Source organism: Mercenaria mercenaria, chromosome 4, assembly GCF_021730395.1.
Source record: "Mercenaria mercenaria strain notata chromosome 4, MADL_Memer_1, whole genome shotgun sequence".
Classification (NCBI taxonomy): domain Eukaryota; kingdom Metazoa; phylum Mollusca; class Bivalvia; order Venerida; family Veneridae; genus Mercenaria; species Mercenaria mercenaria.
The window spans coordinates 16,854,471-16,872,863 of NC_069364.1; the positions used below are offsets into that span (position 1 = coordinate 16,854,471).

At 35.0% G+C, this 18,393-nt stretch overlaps 2 protein-coding genes across 2 annotated transcripts; both read left to right on the plus strand.

Moving 5' to 3' along the window:
• The first annotated feature begins 2,340 nt into the window (after nt 1–2,340).
• On the plus strand, nt 2,341–5,089 carry LOC123553225 (complement C1q tumor necrosis factor-related protein 3-like). Its single transcript, XM_045342971.2, has 2 exons — nt 2,341–2,449; nt 3,387–5,089. The coding sequence occupies exons 1-2, from the start codon at nt 2,341–2,343 to the stop codon at nt 3,857–3,859; spliced, it is 582 nt and encodes a 193-aa protein (XP_045198906.1). The 3' UTR covers nt 3,860–5,089.
• Nucleotides 5,090–7,951: 2,862 nt separating this feature from the next.
• Nucleotides 7,952–11,198, plus strand: LOC123553226 (complement C1q tumor necrosis factor-related protein 6-like). The gene is made up of 2 exons (XM_045342972.2): nt 7,952–8,180; nt 10,034–11,198. Exons 1-2 carry the CDS (start codon nt 8,105–8,107, stop codon nt 10,504–10,506), a joined length of 549 nt encoding a protein of 182 aa, XP_045198907.1. The 5' UTR covers nt 7,952–8,104; the 3' UTR covers nt 10,507–11,198.
• Nucleotides 11,199–18,393: the final 7,195 nt, after the last annotated feature.

Here is an 18,393-nt window from a genome sequence, read left to right on the forward strand (position 1 = left end):
ACTCTGACTCTGCTACACTTTTTAGTCTGATTTGCCTTATAATCACCCCTGATCTAAATCTTAAGATCATTTCATATTGTATATAAATATGATTAGGATTCCTAAAGAAAATAAGATACATGTAATGTACTAGATCTAACAAGGTGATATGTAACAAATTGTGTTAACCTGAAGGGCCGACAACTCTTGACTTACAGTATAAAGGTGTAGCCCAGAATCAAACTTGGCTGAGATTTTAAAATAACATGTATTTTATTTTGATATGTATGTATATAGATGAAATAGGAATAAATTAACTAAATTATATGCCCAATATATTTCCAGAAGGTAGTTAGTTACCTGTGATAAACACAAAATGGTGAAAATTAATGAAAAATCCAAGTAATAGACAGAGTTTTAGATGCATAGAAACATACCGTAGAAGTGGTAAAGTTAGCGAGGTGGAAATTTTGGCAAATTGTAAAAATTCGCTAATATTTGTAATTAAAATTGTAATGTACCATAACAATGTGCTATCATTACATAAGTCAGGAAATCAGAAATTTGCTAAAATTTGCGCACGCTATACACATGGATTTAAAACATCGCTAACTTTTTGACGCTCAGGAATACGAGGGTCGTTCAATAAATAATGCTACTCCATGTGTAGTTCCTTAAGCAATTTTTGGGAACAAAGTAACATCGGAATAAAAATAATCGTTAAAGCCAAATTATAAAAATAATTATTTGAATGAGGTGTACAAGCTGCTATACTGGAGCATATCAAAAAAATAATCATAACTTAGGTTTGACCTGGGCATCCAGCTCTCAGAATAATAGAATAACTTGTGAAATCTCAAAATTCTATCATTTTTGTACGAGATACAGCAATTTGTGATGAGTTTGAGTTTGTTTTTAAATACTTATTGCGTTTTTCATTTTACAAGACAGCTAAAACATCTAACTAGAGGCTAATTCCATCTAGAATGAGTCTCGAAAGCGACTAATCTTAAGTTGTAAGAACTTGTTTCGCAATCGAGAATAAAGAAATTAGTATAAACTTAAATACAAGAATTTTTTCAATGATCAACATCACACCTGACAAAATTGCAGAGGCTTATTGCAGAGGCTCAACTCGTCATTTTCTGAGTAAAAATGTGCAACCATTTAATACAGTAACAATAAATTGCGGGTTGCTATAATGGAAAAATGTTTCATTGTAGCAACCTGCAGCCCGCAAAATGTAAACATATACACTAAATTGCGGGTTTCGGGCTGCAGGTCGCGGGTGGATACAATAGAAATCTTGTCAGCAATAAAATTAATGAATTTAACACACCAACATGCATGCTACTGTTTTTTTTTACCCGAGCTAAACGGTAGTCAATATTGCAATATCAGTGGACATAAACAATTTCAAACACTAATATGCATAATGACAAATATTAAATTATGTAACAAGTTTTAATACCTAAATTTTATCTGACTTGCATAAATTCCTCTTGTTTATTTTAAATTAAATGCTGCTGAAATAATTCATCTTTTAAGATAATTAAACTTGTAAATTGATTTTGGTATTTAGAATGGGACTGAAAGGTTCTCATAATAAATCTGTCGACAAATTTTGAAAACGATCTAAGGCCAAGTGAAAAATTTGTTAAGTAAAACAACAAAAACAACAAACTTCAATAAAAAAAAACACTGATGAGTGTTATATTTGTTCACTGATAAAGGTTATGAAAAATATTGTCTATTATTATACCCAACCCATCAGAGAATACATCAAGTAGTAATTAGAACATGCTCCTACAGTTGTTCAGTTGGAACTTAGTTTTGGAAACTTGGTTATTACTTTTTACCAGTATTTTATACTGTGGTCTATTTGAATATGTTCCCATGGGTTGACCGCCTTTTGATTTGTTTACAACTGTTCTCAAATAAATAAAATTGTATTTCATACCTATGTGATGCTTTAAAATCTTTTCAAAAACAATGAGATAAAATATATTGACAATTAACAATTTGATCAAGCCCTCTGTTCCGTGTACCTACAATCAGTGTAAGTCAAAAGCATTATTATGTTGAATAGTTATAAAAATATCAATAAATAAAAATTCTTGATAAAACTAAATTTGACTCCACTCCATGACTCCACTCCAATTTTGACTCCACTCCACTCCGAATTTGACTCCACTCCATGACTCCACTCCAATTTTGACTCCACTCCACTCCAAATTTGACTCCACTCCATGACTCCACTCCAATTTTGACTCCACTCCACGACTCCACTCCATGACTCCACTCCACGACTCCACTCCATGTTTTGTAGTATGCCCATATTATATTACGTAAACACTTTATATGCTTATGTGTACATCATTTTATAAAATGTATAGAAGGATGTCGCTTTCAAACTATTTAAGAGATTATGTGTCTGATACTGAAAGTGGGGAAATAACGTCTACAGACGGTATGTAGATTTGTTTGTTCACTGTAATAACATGTATTTTGCTAGTGAGTTTATTTCCGTAGAATTTTTTAATTGCTTGGCGTCAGTAATATTTACTGCAATATAACAGGTACGGATAGTAAACTTGCAAATTATTTATTCATTTTAGAGCTGATTTCTAGACAAATCATGATTTATTAGGTATACCATTGGATATGTTCTGTCAATATTTTGCTATTATATGCATTTAAAAACAATAACTTTTTTATTTCAAAAGGACAGCATCATATTTGATGTAGTTTCTGTTTTTATCAAAGTGGTAATTGTTGCTAAATAATGAATTATCAATTCGTCTGTTTTTCGATGCTTGTTTAATTGATTTAATTTATCGGTTTGAAAAATCTGAATGATAACTGAAGTCGCACCGACTAGTTTAAGGTCAGTCAGAAATATACACGTACTGTTAAATAATAATAAGAAATGGGGCAGTTATTTGTATACAGTATTTGTTCTATAACAATGTTGTGGTAAGCATCAGTTATTTCAGCAGCATATCAATATCGTGAACATACGAGTTCTCTTTTGTTAAGAGTACCTGTCTTAACACGGCCTTATATCACAACTGCACTCAGTCAGTATCTTAATTAATGACAACATATTTCGCAAAAGACGTTTAAATACGTTTTAATAAATGTCTTTAACGAGGTCGAGTTATTTATTTGAAGCAATTATATCCATCAGGATAAAGGATTTATTTCCTCTGCAATCGACTTTTGTCCCATTTGATTAGCCTATGTCCCAGATACGTAGTTTGTAAGATAGATGTAGTAAACTATAACAGTTTAATGTATATTTTTGATATCTTCTGACTGGTTTGCAATCAGCCGTCATACTATATGCATTTATGTAGTGTTCCATAAATACCACGTTGAGTTCACTATTGACAATTTATTTTCAGATGAGGAAGACGTTATTAAGAAACCTGCAATTCAGTCAGAGTCTACGATTTTTGCATTAGATTTCTCGGCGCACTTGTCCACTTCATTATCTAATGTGTTGTCATATCATGCTGTTATCTTTGACATTGTGGATACGAATAAAGGCAGTCCTTACAATGAGATGACAGGACGATTTACCTCACCGTTTAAAGGAATATATGTCTTTTTTATTACAATTACCAGCACTGAAAAACTGAAAGCGTCGTTATGTTTTATGCAGAGGTTTAAACCAGTTTTTCAATCAAAAGTAAAAGAAATTGAGCATTCAGTTGAAGGCTACAACACAAGGACTGTGGCTGTTGTACTCAACCTTGATAAAGGAGATAAGGTTTGGGTATTGAACTGTACTAAGGTGTCAGAAGTTAGTCAAATGTGCGAGCCCTATTATACATCATTTTCTGGAAGATTAATTGAAAAACAGAGCACTTTGTGAGTTTATTGTAACAATATATACAATAATGCAATTGTCACTACTTTATTAAAACTCAGCCATTAATCGTGCATTGATCTGGTAAAAAGACTAGCCCTATTATACATCATTTTCTGGAGGATTAATTGAAAAACAGAGCACTTTGTGAGTTTATTGTAACAATATATACAATAATGCAATTGTCACTACCTTATTAAAACTCAGCCATTAATCGTGCATTGATCTGGTAAAAAGACTCAACCGTGTATCAACGGCATAACGATATTGAGATTATCATGCATATCTTGCACTATTATCCTCCATACCATATACATTATCCAACTTAAGGTTGTTACACTACAATGGTAATATACCGTTATTTGATTTAACCCCTGTGATTTAGAATAAACTGTGTTTACTCTAACGAAGTATGTATGTATACTTTTCTTAAGAATACATGTTGTAAAAATCACACTTTTGTTATTATTGTTTCTTAAAGTAATTATATTTTAAAGTTGAATCACATGACCCATAAAGATATATCTCTCCCTCAGTGTGGTTTCACGTTGCATGTACAGTTGACAAAATAGCTTATTGTCATATTTAATGTGTTTCTGTCATAAAAGAGCATTGTATTTAAGCACTATTGTACCATATTCATCTGTTAGTGTCATCACAACTTCAAGTGATACAATAAGATATATATTTACAGAAAGTTGTCATACTTACCTTGGTATAGGCAACAATTCTGTAAAACGGATTTAATAAATTACTAAAGAGTACATGTTACTTTTATATAAAATGCATTGAAATTCTTTAAAATTTGCATCACAAAGTAGGCCAGAAACAAAATGAGAGTGTATTTGGAAAGATACAACAAACCCTAATTGCCTGTATAAACAGTATTTTTTTTAAGGAGAGCTATTAAGCTAGTTTACTTCACAGGATATTGGAATATAACAAGGACATTTCATACATGAGGTGAGTTCTGTTAGAATAACATTGTATAAAACTGTTTCTAAGTAACAGTTATTCAAACAAAAATTGACACTTGGGCTATTTGTGCACTTTAATATTTAGTCAAAAATAAATCCGGCTCAGTATAGACTTATTTTGCAATTTTGCATAGTTATATTGTAAATGTCTGGTTTTTAAAAACAAAACTCAAACTAAGAATCTTAATGCGATTATTACAATTACTTTCATATCCTTTCCTCACCTGTAACATGATAAAACGTATTAGCGTCTGATGGCCCTTTCACGCTTCCGTAGAACCAACATTTATTACACGAAATTTATTTTGAAAATATTTATCAAATGTCTAGGTATGCAGCTCTAATTTTTATTCTGAAATACCTTACATCTGAGGCTATACTGACATTTCTAGACAAATGACCTTTTGAGTGATTTTACGAAGTTCCAAAAATCTCTATATACCCTTGCTTCGTTACGGACCCCTGCGGGATTTGTGCTTATTCCGAGTTCAAGTATGTTTTCGTATATGACATGTTCTGCTCAAACTATTGTTAAATTTGTTATCAGGCATTGGTTTAGATAAATCTGCATTCGGTTTCATAGCTTGCTTAAAGTAATAATTACAATTGTGTACTTGCGATTTCTTGGGCAGTTGGTCTAGTTGAACATCGGATATTAGTCTGCTAAATTAGGTTTTGACCTCGTTTTTGGTATCAAAGTTTCGGCCGCCTTTTGGTGTTTAAATAAAGGGAAAACTGTTTTTCTCTGAATGGACAAGACACCACTAAGAAACAGCTACTGTTTTCCAAAAACTGTTGGCAAGTGGTCTTCTTCCCAGTTTGTTCAAGACAAAATGTGAGGGCTGTCACATGGATTAGTTCGTATAGTGATTATGTAAAAAAAGCTTAATGAAGCACAAAACACTGACATATTTTACATGAAGCGATTGGAGTGGGGCGGTGTTGGTTTGGGGAATGGGGACGAGTACAGGATATGATTTGTATAGTGCATTTACACAAGGAATGAAGACGCATTGTGTTCAACGAATAAATTTCTTCAAGCTCGAATAAATATCTTCAAGTTCGTGTCCTTGGACTAAACTTAGGAATTTTGAAGGGGTCAGTCCTTGTACGAAGACCTACATTTTTGGAATCGTACGCAATCTCCTATTCCAAGTAAATGCTATATTTTAAAGGCACAGATCAGCATTGGATCAACATCAAAATTTCATTTTTTTTGGAAACATAAAGCAATTAATATAGGATATCGAATATAATAAACAAGTATCATTTGAATATATATTTTATGTGTATAATTCACAGAACAGCTAAATTCATTCTATTTTCGGTTAAATTTCAGTAGGGTAAACTGCTAATAATATTTTGACAAAAAAGGTTATTGTAGATAACAAGTTCATAAAACACATAGACTCACCTTAAATATCTTTCTGCTTTAGTTCACATAAATCAGTTAACCCATCTGACGTAAAAAAACAACAACACACATTATTTTCGGATTGTGGTTATTGAGTCAGAAATAAATGTATCACGTATTTTGTTTGCCAAGGTGCCACCTATGAAAATGTTTCGGTGCAAGCATGTGAAACAAACTATGGTGGCTGATTTCTGCCATCTCGTTCTGGCGTGTTGGCGCGTGTGGGCGCCAGAACGCCAGGACGACAATTATACGCGCCAAGACGAAAACAAGGAATTTGTCGTTCTTGCGGGGGCGCCAACACGCTAAATTGGGAAGTTGTCGTCCTGGCGTTCTGGCGTCTTAGCGCGTTTGCAGGGCGCCAAGACGCCAACACGCCAGTACGACAATTATACGCGCAAAGACGACAAAATCCATATTTGTCGTTTTGGCGCGTTCCCTGTCGTTCTGGCGTGTAATATTTCGGCAAAATTCTTGGTGCTACTTCTTATATAATGTTGCAAAGTAAAAACCATTACGGCCGGCCATAATGTATGTTTTACGTGTAGATATGTGCTATATTATCAAAGTGTAGGCCATATGGTAACCTAAGCGCCTCTTCATTTAGAAAGTAGCTTGCATGATTTTACAATTTTACTCACAAGATATCGGTGTTTCTATACATGTACGCAGCAGTAACTGAACGCTTTAGTGAAGAATGTGTTCCGTCTGTAGTTGTACATGAAACGTTGAGTTTTCAAAAGCTCACAGACAATTAATCCGAGAACTGTTCCACTATGCAGCTCTTTTTTCGTCTCTTATATAAAACATTTCCGAAAGAGTTTATATAAAAGTTCACCGACAGTATGTAACACCTAATCGTCGTAAGTGAGGCTTTATTCTTGCATGCCAGCATGGATTGATTTTCTTGTGATTATGCTGGCGCTGGAAAAACTCGTAGTCTTGCATCCTGTAAATTTATGAATGAATGCGTAAATGTATAGCCTACTATAAGAAAGAAATGCTTAAAAAGAAAAGCAGTCCTTTTTATTTCATTTATTCTATTCATTGAATAATATGGTTTACAATAAAAAAAAAAACTATCACTAGTTGATGGTCGGGATGGGAATAGCTATTTTGCGGTAACTCGGCAGTGCCTCGTAACCGCCTAAACTGTACCTTCGAACCAGATATTTCTATCCGCATCTTCGAGATACCGCAAAACAATCAATTAAATCTTCGCCAACGATTTAATGCTGGAAAATTACAGTTGTGTTGGTGTAACGTCAATTCCTATATGTGTACAAAACTAGATCTTATAATCGAATTTCATTTAATAGTGGTTTATGGGATAATTGGCATACACTCTCAGGTTGCTGTCCCAACCAAGGATTTAAACTTGAAGTCCCGTTTGTAATCAAAGCCAGATGAAGTTTCAACTCATCTTTCAGAATTAAACACACCTTTGAATCCCTCAACATTTTTTTGCAATTATTTCCGTAATACATACCTACAATTTAATTAGTAGCATGGATAAAATGCGGTCCTTATACAATACTTTTGACCTCTGACCAGCTACCTATTAAGTGTTTTTATTTCATGACATCAGATATTGATTTTCACAAATTATCTTTAACTTACTACACAGTCAACATGTGTTGAATACAAACCGTTTATATAATACGAACTATAGGCAGGTGATTTAAATAGGGAGTTGATACTGAAGTTAAGATAACACTTACTCAAACGTGTAATACTAACGCATAATTAGGTCACAGAGATAAAGTGTTTGAAGATAAGAAAGCCCCTGTTTATGATGGCGGGGTAATATATCGAGGTGCTCGCTGTTATATTATGTTAACTTAAAGATAATTTTCAAGGATGTCGCTTTCGAAATATTTATTAGTAGAAGAGTATTTGTCCGATAGTGACAGTTGGGAACTAACGGCTGCAGATGGTATGTAATATGATAATTGTTAACTTTTTGTATGTATTGTTGGTAATTATATGTTTCCCTCCTACACTTACAGAACACAGTTAGCTTACATACTTAAGTGCTTCTGTATTTTTTTCTGTTTTTATCAATATAAATATAACTTATATCTTGGATTATGTAGATTTCACCTTGACCTTTTCGATATGATTTTGTAAATCTACACAATTTAGATTCTTCAAACAATGTACTATGAAACACTAACTACTAGTTCTATTAGTGCCTCAATTTATTTAATGTGTTTCGAATCCAAATGGATACTGGTGAAAGTCTAGAACATAAATATATGTTAAATTTAATAGAGTCTATGCTACATAGATTGTGGCATAAAACTGCATTGCGGTGAAATAGTACAATTTAGCGCCATCGAAACAAGACCATCTGTGTTAAAATAAAATCAGAGTAGTATGTTGTTAACATTAACACGATGGTTTTGAATAGAGATATTCGTAAATCTTGTTTAAAACTCACAGGGCAATATTTATGTAGTCTGGTAAATGCTGATAAAATGAACAGTTAGATCTGCAGTGCGATAGATAGCGTATCTGCTTTGTGATAATAAGAGGTAGATGTTCGAATCACATATATATAGCGTTCTGTTCTAATTTACACGATTTTTAACTATTCTTCACGTAAATAGGTATTATATCGAATTTTACTATTTGGTTTAAATAAAAACTTATTTTAATATATTTTTGTTTTGTCAGTGAGTTTGAACAACTTAACAAAGCTGTATGTAAGACGCGTCGTTTTCCTGTTGGGTATTATCTAAATATATATCGAAAGGTCCGGAATCATTTGAATACATTTGAGAGTGGAGCTTAGAAATACGCTACAAAATAGAAACCAAGTTTGATCTTGATCCATCAAACAGCTCAAGAGGAGTTTTTTTAAGTGTAGTTTTTTTTTATTTTTACTTCTAGTGGCCACTTAAATCAGTCAAGCGGGACCAGTTTAAATCATTCTTAGAGAGGACCTTACAAGCATGGTACAAACTAAGTTCATGTGAACAAGTTGTTTGATTTTATTTATTTGTATGAATTTTTATTTTTGCTCTTGTGGCCCATCATTCATGACAAACTATATAAAAATATTCAGAGAGAGCCGTACACGGATGATACTTTCCGAGACTGGTGGCTCATGACAAGAAGATGTAAAAACAAAAATTGTTAGCTCTGATAGCTCCTTAATTCCGTCATTGAAAAGTAAATCTTTTGAACAGTTGAGAAGGGTGCTATAGACCAAGTTTAGTGACGTTCCAAAAGTGGTTCATAACTGAAATACGTTTTGATTTTTTTCTTCTGTTTACTCTGTCCGCCCCTTGAAATTATTCAAGTGAAAATTTTAATGAACGTTGGCGAAGATCTTATAAGAATACAACAGACCAACATTGGTGATGATCTATTAAGAAGTTCATTAGAAGTTTTTAAAGGTGTTTCTTTCTATTTTGAGCACTGGCTACCCATAAAAGCAGTCAAGCGGAACTATTGAACATTTATAAAAGAGATTCTTTGACGGACACTTCATACCAAATTAGGTGATAATCCATCAAGCGGTTATTGAGGACTCGACTACAGTTAAAATGGCAGTGACACATTCTACTGATAAGCAACACGCCAAGCTGATAAACGACACACCCCACTAATTATAAGGATCTGTTACCTTTTTTCTGACATATTTATATTTATATATGATAGTGACATTTTATTTCTATTTGACATGCCGGTATATTTGATACAAATATATCAATAAAACCACAATATACATGTGCCAATATATGCCACAAAGATATTTTTCTTTTTTTTCTTTGCTTACAGAAAAAGTGGAGATCATTCGAAAACCCTCAAGATTGCGCCCGTCAACCACCTTAACATTGACGTTTTCCACTCACCTGTCCATTTCCTTATCGAAAGTGACGTCATATCGTCCCGTTATATTTGACACGGTGGTTACAAATCATGATAATACTTTCAACATAAAAACGGGGCGATTTACTGCGCCCTTTAAGGGAACATATGTCTTTTTTGTCACAATAACAAGCACTGAAAGACTTAAGGCAACGTTAAGTTTAATACACAAGTTTCACCCAGTTGACAAGGCAAAAGTGAAGAATAGAGAACAATTTATCGAAGGATTTAACACAAGAACAATGACAGTTGTGCTTCACCTTGATAAAGAAGATAAGGTATGGGTAATTAATGCCACCAAGGTGTCAGATGTAAACCAAATGCTCGAACCATACTATACAACATTTTCTGGAGGATTAGTTGAAAGGCAGAACAATATTTGAGTTCTACTGCAACAACGTGAAAATTAAATTGACTTGGCACAAATTACTAGACTATAGAAGTCACACAGTTGTATTCACATCATGTTTAGCGAAAAAAGTCTCTAATTTGTCGTTATTATATATACAATGAATAAGTTAGGTCTGATTGGCCAGCATGCTTTCTCCGAACAAATTGCCATTTAATGTGAACAGTTTTGCATTTAAAAGAAATGTGTGAAGAATTACATGTCGAAAGTACTATACATCAGGCAGGAAAACTGGACAATAAGAACCTATATTTTGATATTGAACAATTTTTGTCACTAGTGAATTGTACGTGAAGTAACGATTGGCACTGTTACTATGAATAGTCAAACAAACATGTCAATTCAAAGTAATATATTTACACCTTTTTCTAGCAATCCAGTTATAGACTCATCAGTTTGTGCAATGTCATGAAAAAGCCACTAAAACAAATACAGCTTATATAAGTGTGTACATCGTATGTGGATACTTGAACGTTCATATTCAAACGTAGGTGCCTGAACAATTAACAGTATGGTAATGAATGATATATAAAGCATTGCCTTCAAATAAAACCAGGACTCTGTATCAATGAAATTTGATTCCAATACATGAGAACGTCTTCCCAACTTAACGTTTGATATAACAAAACCATTTTCTGCAACTGCAAGTAAAGTACTTGGAACTTGGTCAAGTCTTATACTTCTTTAAACATGATCTGCCATCTGACACCTATGTATATACAAATTTTAAATAGAATAGAAAAAATGGAAATTCCGCAGGTCGACCAAACAACAAAAAAAACCCCCAAAAACACGAAAAGTTGCAGCTTCGGTTTGATTGAGCTTGTTAGTGGGATGTAGCACCCTTGAGACTGTATCTACCATCCAAAACATCTAGCCCCGGGTCATAAAATCATGACTTATACCTTATCTGATATCTATCTCATACTTCCGATGTCACAGATCTATTTTTAAAGTTAGTTATGATTTATACAATATCAGTTCTCACATTCGTCTTAAAACATACCAAATGACATAATTATGACACAGTAAAATTAAAATGATTTAGCTGACTCATTTGCATAATAAAACTCATTTACTAGCAGGATGCGGAAATCTGTCCTATATCTACAGACGTGGCATTCAAAAGACAGTGCATTTGATAAAATGCTACGATGGTCATAGACATATATACACAATCCTTTCATGGTATGAATAGGAAACAAGCTGAAAAACTCCAGACACTGTCTATTCAAGGCCAGTCAAAAGAAATATAGGTAAATTGTGTTTGACGGTCTCACACACCTATCGATAAATAAACATGAGTCATTTGTATATCGGTTATGTTTCTCAGCGAAAAGCATAAAAAGTGTGTTGTTTTATTCAGTTGCATCTTAGATTCTTAAAAAAAAACAGACAGTAGAAAAATGAATGTTATTCCTTTTAAGGAAGCAGACCGTTATGATACACAGCATAGCCTTGATTACCATGACATAAAATTACTGAACGCACAGATAACTTTCTGTAGACCGGAAATAGCAGAAAATCCCTCTGGAGAGTTATCATTACTGGTCAACTAAGAAAAAGAAAACATAATTCTGTCGCCGTATGAGGCAGACGTGTTTTGTTTTCTCTTGAATCTTACCATAATAACTCTGCTGTTTATGCGGAGATTGTGCTGAAAATTGAAGATAAAGGATATTAATGTACTTTGCATCTGTCTGTGCTTCTATGTTGCTTGCTGTAGCTTGAGTGATTGAGTGGTTTGCATCTAGAAAAGCTTTTGATCATTTCCTTCATGAATATACATTAGACATTACCTGTCGTTTACCTGTAAAGAATACTTACTCTAGAGTTGGATCTAAGGTATCGAACAATAGGGTATTTCTAAAAATAGTCCCTTTGGCACATAGTGACATAATATCCTTAGGACGGCCAGCACATATTTATGCAACCTCGCCAGGTATATGTATGTTTTTGACAACACAGAAAATGACGTCACTTGACCTTCAGCTATTTCCGGAAGTAAATAAAATGAAAGTAGAAATGTTAAACTTGAAAACGAAAGCCGCATTTTGATTCGTAGATAGTCAGGGGTCAAGCGCAGGGGTCACCCCGTCTAAATGTATGTGCGTGGACTTCTTCTTTTTTTTTATCCCCCGCCGATGAAATCGGGAGGGGGGTATTGAAATGGCGTTGTCAGTCCGTCAGTCCGTCCGTCCGTCCGTCCGTCCGTCCGCAGCCATTTCTCAGTAACTACTTGGTAGAATTTCATGAAACTTGAAATAAACATGAACCAACATACTGCGATGATGCCCGTCAAGTTTTTTCTTTGATTGGTCAATTTCCCTCAGAGTTATTGCCCTTGATTTAATAAAAAATGTCCGTCTGCAGCCATTTCTCAGTAACTAACAGGTAGAATTTCATCAAATTTGAAATAGACATGAACCAAGATACTGCGATGATGCCCGTCAAGTTTTTTTTTGATTGGTCAATTTCCCTCAGAGTTATTGCCCTTGATTTAATAAAAAATGTCCGTCTGCAGCCATTTCTCAGTAACTAACAGGTAGAATTTCATCAAATTTGAAATAGACATGAACCAAGATACTGCGCTGATGCCCATCAAGTTTTTTTTTTGATAGGTCAATTTCCCTCAGAGTTATTGCCCTTGATTTAATGAAAAATGTCCGTCTGCAGCCATTTCTCAGTAACTAGCAGGTAGAATTTCATCTTGAAATAGACATGAACCAAGATACTGCGACGATGCCCTTCAAGTTTTTTTTCGATTGGTCAATTTTCCATATAGTTATTGCCCTTTAATTGTTTAAAAATCCACAGATCTGTACATAACAAACCAACCAATTGGAAGAATTTCATTAAACTTCTTTCATTCTTTTCCATGAACATTTATTATAAACATGTGATGTTGTGTACCTACACCTGGTCACCCCCCCTCACCCCCCCCCCCCCCCCCCACCCCACCCAATTTTTTTTTTTTTTCATTTTTTTTTTTTTTTCATTTTTCGTTTTCTATCAATATTTATAATCAACATGTAAACTGTTGTATCCTCACCACCCCACCCCCACACCCAAACAAACTATTCATTTTCTTTTAATTTGATTTTGACTAATGAAATTATTTGTTTCTTGGTAACATTCTTAACTTTTTGCTGGAGATATTTTTTGCCGTTCCTCAACTCTGACCCTTTCGGCGGGGGATTCCAATTCATCGAATTTGCTTGTTTCTTTTGCTATTGGGGAGCCAATTTTCAGCACTTTATCACGAATTGAAATTACCTGGGCTTTAGTACAGCATGTCAGCTTATAATCTGTTAAAAAGTATTTGAGCTCTGGATAAACACAGATCCCACAGGGGTCCGTAACGGACCAAGGTAACATTGATAATTTCGGAACTTCATCAAATCGTTCAAATTGTCATTTTTGATGTTGTCTGAGAGTGTCAGTATATGCCTCAGATGTAAGATATAACCGTATTTGAGAGCTGCAAACCTAGACATTTCAGAAATATTTTCAAAATCAGTTTCGTGTAATAAATGTTCTTTCTACGGAAGCGTGAAAGGGCCATCAGACGCTAATACGTTTTAGTACGTTAAGGCTGCGGAAAGGATATACAGATTTCCTAAATTGCATTTTAATTTAGCCATTTTTGTCTCAAACGTCAGTTTTCGTACAGACGTGTAAAAAAATGTCGAAAAAGCACTGATTTTTGGATAAAAAATGATTTCTCTAATAACCTTAGGACGGCCAGCACATATTTATGCAACCTCGCCAGATATATGTATGTTTTGACAACACAGAAAATGACGTCACTTGACCTTCAGCTATTTCCAGAAGTAAATAAAATGAAAGTAGAAATGCTAAACTTGAAAACGAAAGCCACATTTTGATTCGTAGAGTCAGGGGTCACGCGCAGGGGTCACCCCGTCTAAATGTATGCGCGTGGACTTCTTTTTTTGTTTTTTTTTGTTTTTGCTATTGGGGAGCCAATTTTCAGCACTTTATCACGAATTGAAATTACCTGGGCTTTAGTACAGCATGTCAGCTTTTAATCTGTTAAAAAGTATTTGAGCTCTGGATAAACACAAATCCCACAGGGGTCCGTAACGGACCAAGGGTACATTGATAATTTCGGAACTTCATTAAATCGCTCAAATTGTCATTTTTGATGTTGTCTGGGAGTGTCAGTATATGCCTCAGATGTAAGATATAACCGTATTTGAGAGCTGCAAACCTAGACATTTCAGAAATATTTTCAAAATCAGTTTCGTGTAATAAATGTTCTTTCTACGGAAGCGTGAAAGGGCCATCAGACGCTAATACGTTTTAGTACGTTAAGGCTGCGGAAAGGATATAGCCTGTAAAACGAAAACGCACAGAAGCATACGATGTGGTAAAAGTAAAGTTGTTCCCAAACAAAATGTTGTGACATTCAAAAGTTTGATATACCCTAGGAAATGCAATCAGTACAAAAATATAAGTGAACATGTATCCTGCATTACTCTGAACCGTATATCTGTTGTGAACAAATATGATTTTGTGGGCCAATACCTCTGGGATGACATAACAGATTTTGGTCTTTTAACTAAACTTGGTACTCGGGCGATAAACAACATCAGTTAAAACTTCTGACTTGTACTCGGGCGATAAACAACATCAGTTAAAACTTCTGACTTGAACCAGATATAAATTAAGTGTAACTAATGAAAAAAAAATGGTGGTCTTGCGATCATTTATAGAAACACGATCTATATGCAAAGTGTAACCCACGGTTCCATTCGAAGCTTTGAATATTATTTTTGAAACTCGTTTTCAAAAACTTGACCATACACGTAGTGGATATGTAAAGGTTGAGTTTTGCAAGCCGCATTACCGCCCAATCAGGAGGGATATTTCTATCCGATTCGTAAACACATGACCGATATTATTATTACAGCAAGGTGTTTTTCCTGTAAACACAAAATCTGTTATTAGACCTTTGCTAAAAAGCAGGTCTTGAACTATAGCTTTCCAACTATCGTCCTGTGAGAAACTTATCATTTAATATGTTAAAACGTAATAATAAAGTTGATTTCTACAGGTTGACAAAACATTTAAATCCAAACTGTGTTGCCTCAAAATTTGTCTGCATATTAGAAATATCACTCCTGTGAATCTGCGCTGTTTCAGTGGGTTAATGGTCTTCTCAGTGGCATGGAGAAATCCCTTATTGCAATCGACTTAAGTGCTGCATTTGACACTGTCGACCACGACATTCTGCTAAATGTCCTAAAAGCACAGTGTGGTTTCTGTGAACAAGCCCTTCAATGGTAAGACACCTATGTAAGCCTCTTACTTGTAAAGTGAATATCAACAATGCATATTCATCAGACCACCAGCTTGAATGCATTTTGCCCCAGGCAGTTGCCTTTGTCCGTGACTGTATCTCACCTATGCTGGAACTCTTTTATTATGTCATTCCTAAATTCATGGTTACTGTAGTCTACGATTTTACTGATGATCATAGAGCAAATAAAAGCTTTCATCCAATATCTGCTTCCGTAGAATCACAAGCAGTCAGAGACTTTTAACGGTGCGCAGTCATAATCAATGACTGGATAGATGGAATTAAACTGAAAATGAACTCTTCAAAAATTGAATTTATTATGTTTAGTAGCAGACTCCAATTAAACAAATGTTTTATAAATTCGTTTAACAAAGCTGATGATGATATCAAATGTAAGAGCACAATAAGATATCTTAGTGCATATTGATAACCTTGAACTTCAAAGATCATGTTAATCACGGATAAAGTACAGACATGTTGAATTACCTACGAATTAAGAACATCCGAAAATATTTAACAAAAGCAGCCTCTAAAATTTTTGTTTCGTTTCTAGGTATTTAAAATCTGGATTACTGCAATGTCATAATGTATAGTGTAGCTAACCGTGCGGTGGACGCATTGGTCGAGTGGGCTAAGACGCTTTCCTACGGAGGTGAAGGCCCTGGGTTCGATTCCTGGCTACTCCCATTGCGATGGCAAGGCTCTTTATTACGAGTACCTCAGTCGACCGAGCTGTAAATGGGTAACAGCAAATTGCTGAGGGTAAGGTATAATTGGTTTTAACTGTTCTTAAAATAGGGTCGCTGAAAAGTTCTACATAGCTTATGTTCATTGTTTCACAAAGCGACAGTAAATAAAATTTACCTTTACCTCTACCTTTTTTACCTATAACATATTCAAAACATGAGTGCAAAACTATCCTAGACAGGAAAAAAATTGACAGTTCCAAACAAAAGATAAAAGGTAAGAGTAGATTCCTCGGAAGTTCAAAGCACCACAGCACAGCCACAGAGCCACACATTTGCAAATTAGGCCCACGACAAAAAGAAGCTGTAACGGAAAAAATACTACAGACGAGTGGCTTCAAAAATCTGGCAAGTACATTTTAATTTTTTTTTCAAAATATAGAAAAGGGGGAAGAAGGGCTAGGGGTAGAAAAATGCAAATGCTAGTGATCTAGGTCCTAGGGCAGAGTTGCACATAAATAATTTGTATTGGACATAAAATACTAAAGTGGTCCCGACTGTCGCGTAAATACTTCCACAATAGCTAGCAGGCTGTATGTAACACCAATAGATATTTAGATATTCAAAACACATATCTGGTGTTTGTAAAGTCTTTATAATGCATCGATTTTGTTTGTTTTGTCTACTAGTCGAATTCTTATTACATGTTTAGAATGAAGGAGAGAGAAACATGCACTGGTCAAATAACTTGTCCGAATTCATTTCATCATGTAGCGAACACTTAGTTGCGCCGGCGTCAAATTATTTTGCTGGTGAATTAGCATAAAGCTAAGTTACCGTGTAGTCGGAATAATGAGTAGAACTAGCGACCTTTCAAGGGGGATCCGTGGCCGAGTGGTTAAGGGCACTGACTTCAAATCACTTGCCTCTCACCGATGTGGGTTTGAGCCTGACTCGGGGCGTTGAATTCTTCATGACTGTGAGAAAGCCGTCCAGCTAGCTTACGGAAGGTGGGCTGCCCTACCCAGGTGCCCGCCCGTGATATAATAATGCACGGAGGGGCACCCGGGGCCTTTCTCCATCATCAAAAGGTGGAGAGTCGCCATATGACTTATAACTGTGTCGATGCGACGTTAAAACCAACAAAACAAACAAAGTTCCGAATTCAGTTAATAAAATCTCTAAAAAGATCCTTTGGAAGCAAAGAAGCAACCAAGAAGAATATTAGCAGACTCGGTTATTGAGTCTGTTCATGAGAGGTAATGAAATGTGCAACACCTATTACGCCCCCTAACACCGGCTTAAGCGGAACTCTATTACACATATGTTGAATGGACTCCATGATCCCAGAGGACCAGAAAATATAACAACACTGAATTCAAGTAAGGGGAGACTTTTTGCAGCCGCCACACGACACTTAAATATTGCTGTTGTAATAGTTAATAAAATCTGTAAAAAGATCCTTTGGAAGCAAAGAATGCAACCAAGAAGAATAATAGCAGACTCGGTTTGATTGAGCCTGTTCATGAGAGGTAATGAAATGTGCAACACCTCTCACCCCCGTAGCACCCGCTTCGTCAAATGAAAGAGTTCTACATCATATCCATATGAAGAGATTTTAGCACTAATTCATTCTAGTTTTGCCTACTCACTTAAATGATATATTTCTCCTGTACGATCTAAACAACATGATAAATTTCTATAAATAATCTTGGGAGGTTCACAATCACTCAGTACATATGAAATTGGCCGTTGCATGTTATCATCATATATTACCCGGCGAAAAGAATGGGCTTCATTTATTTTATTCGTCTGTTTATCACATTTCCGGAACTGCTGTGTCACAATCGCT

Coding starts and splice junctions, on each gene's coding strand:
- LOC123553225 (XM_045342971.2), top strand. CDS start 2,341: ATGCTTATGTGTACATCATTTTATAAAATGTATAGAAGGATGTCGCTT. Junction 2,450..3,386: donor GGAAATAACGTCTACAGACG/GTATGTAGATTT, acceptor ATTTATTTTCAG/ATGAGGAAGACGTTATTAAG.
- LOC123553226 (XM_045342972.2), top strand. CDS start 8,105: ATGTCGCTTTCGAAATATTTATTAGTAGAAGAGTATTTGTCCGATAGT. Junction 8,181..10,033: donor GGAACTAACGGCTGCAGATG/GTATGTAATATG, acceptor CTTTGCTTACAG/AAAAAGTGGAGATCATTCGA.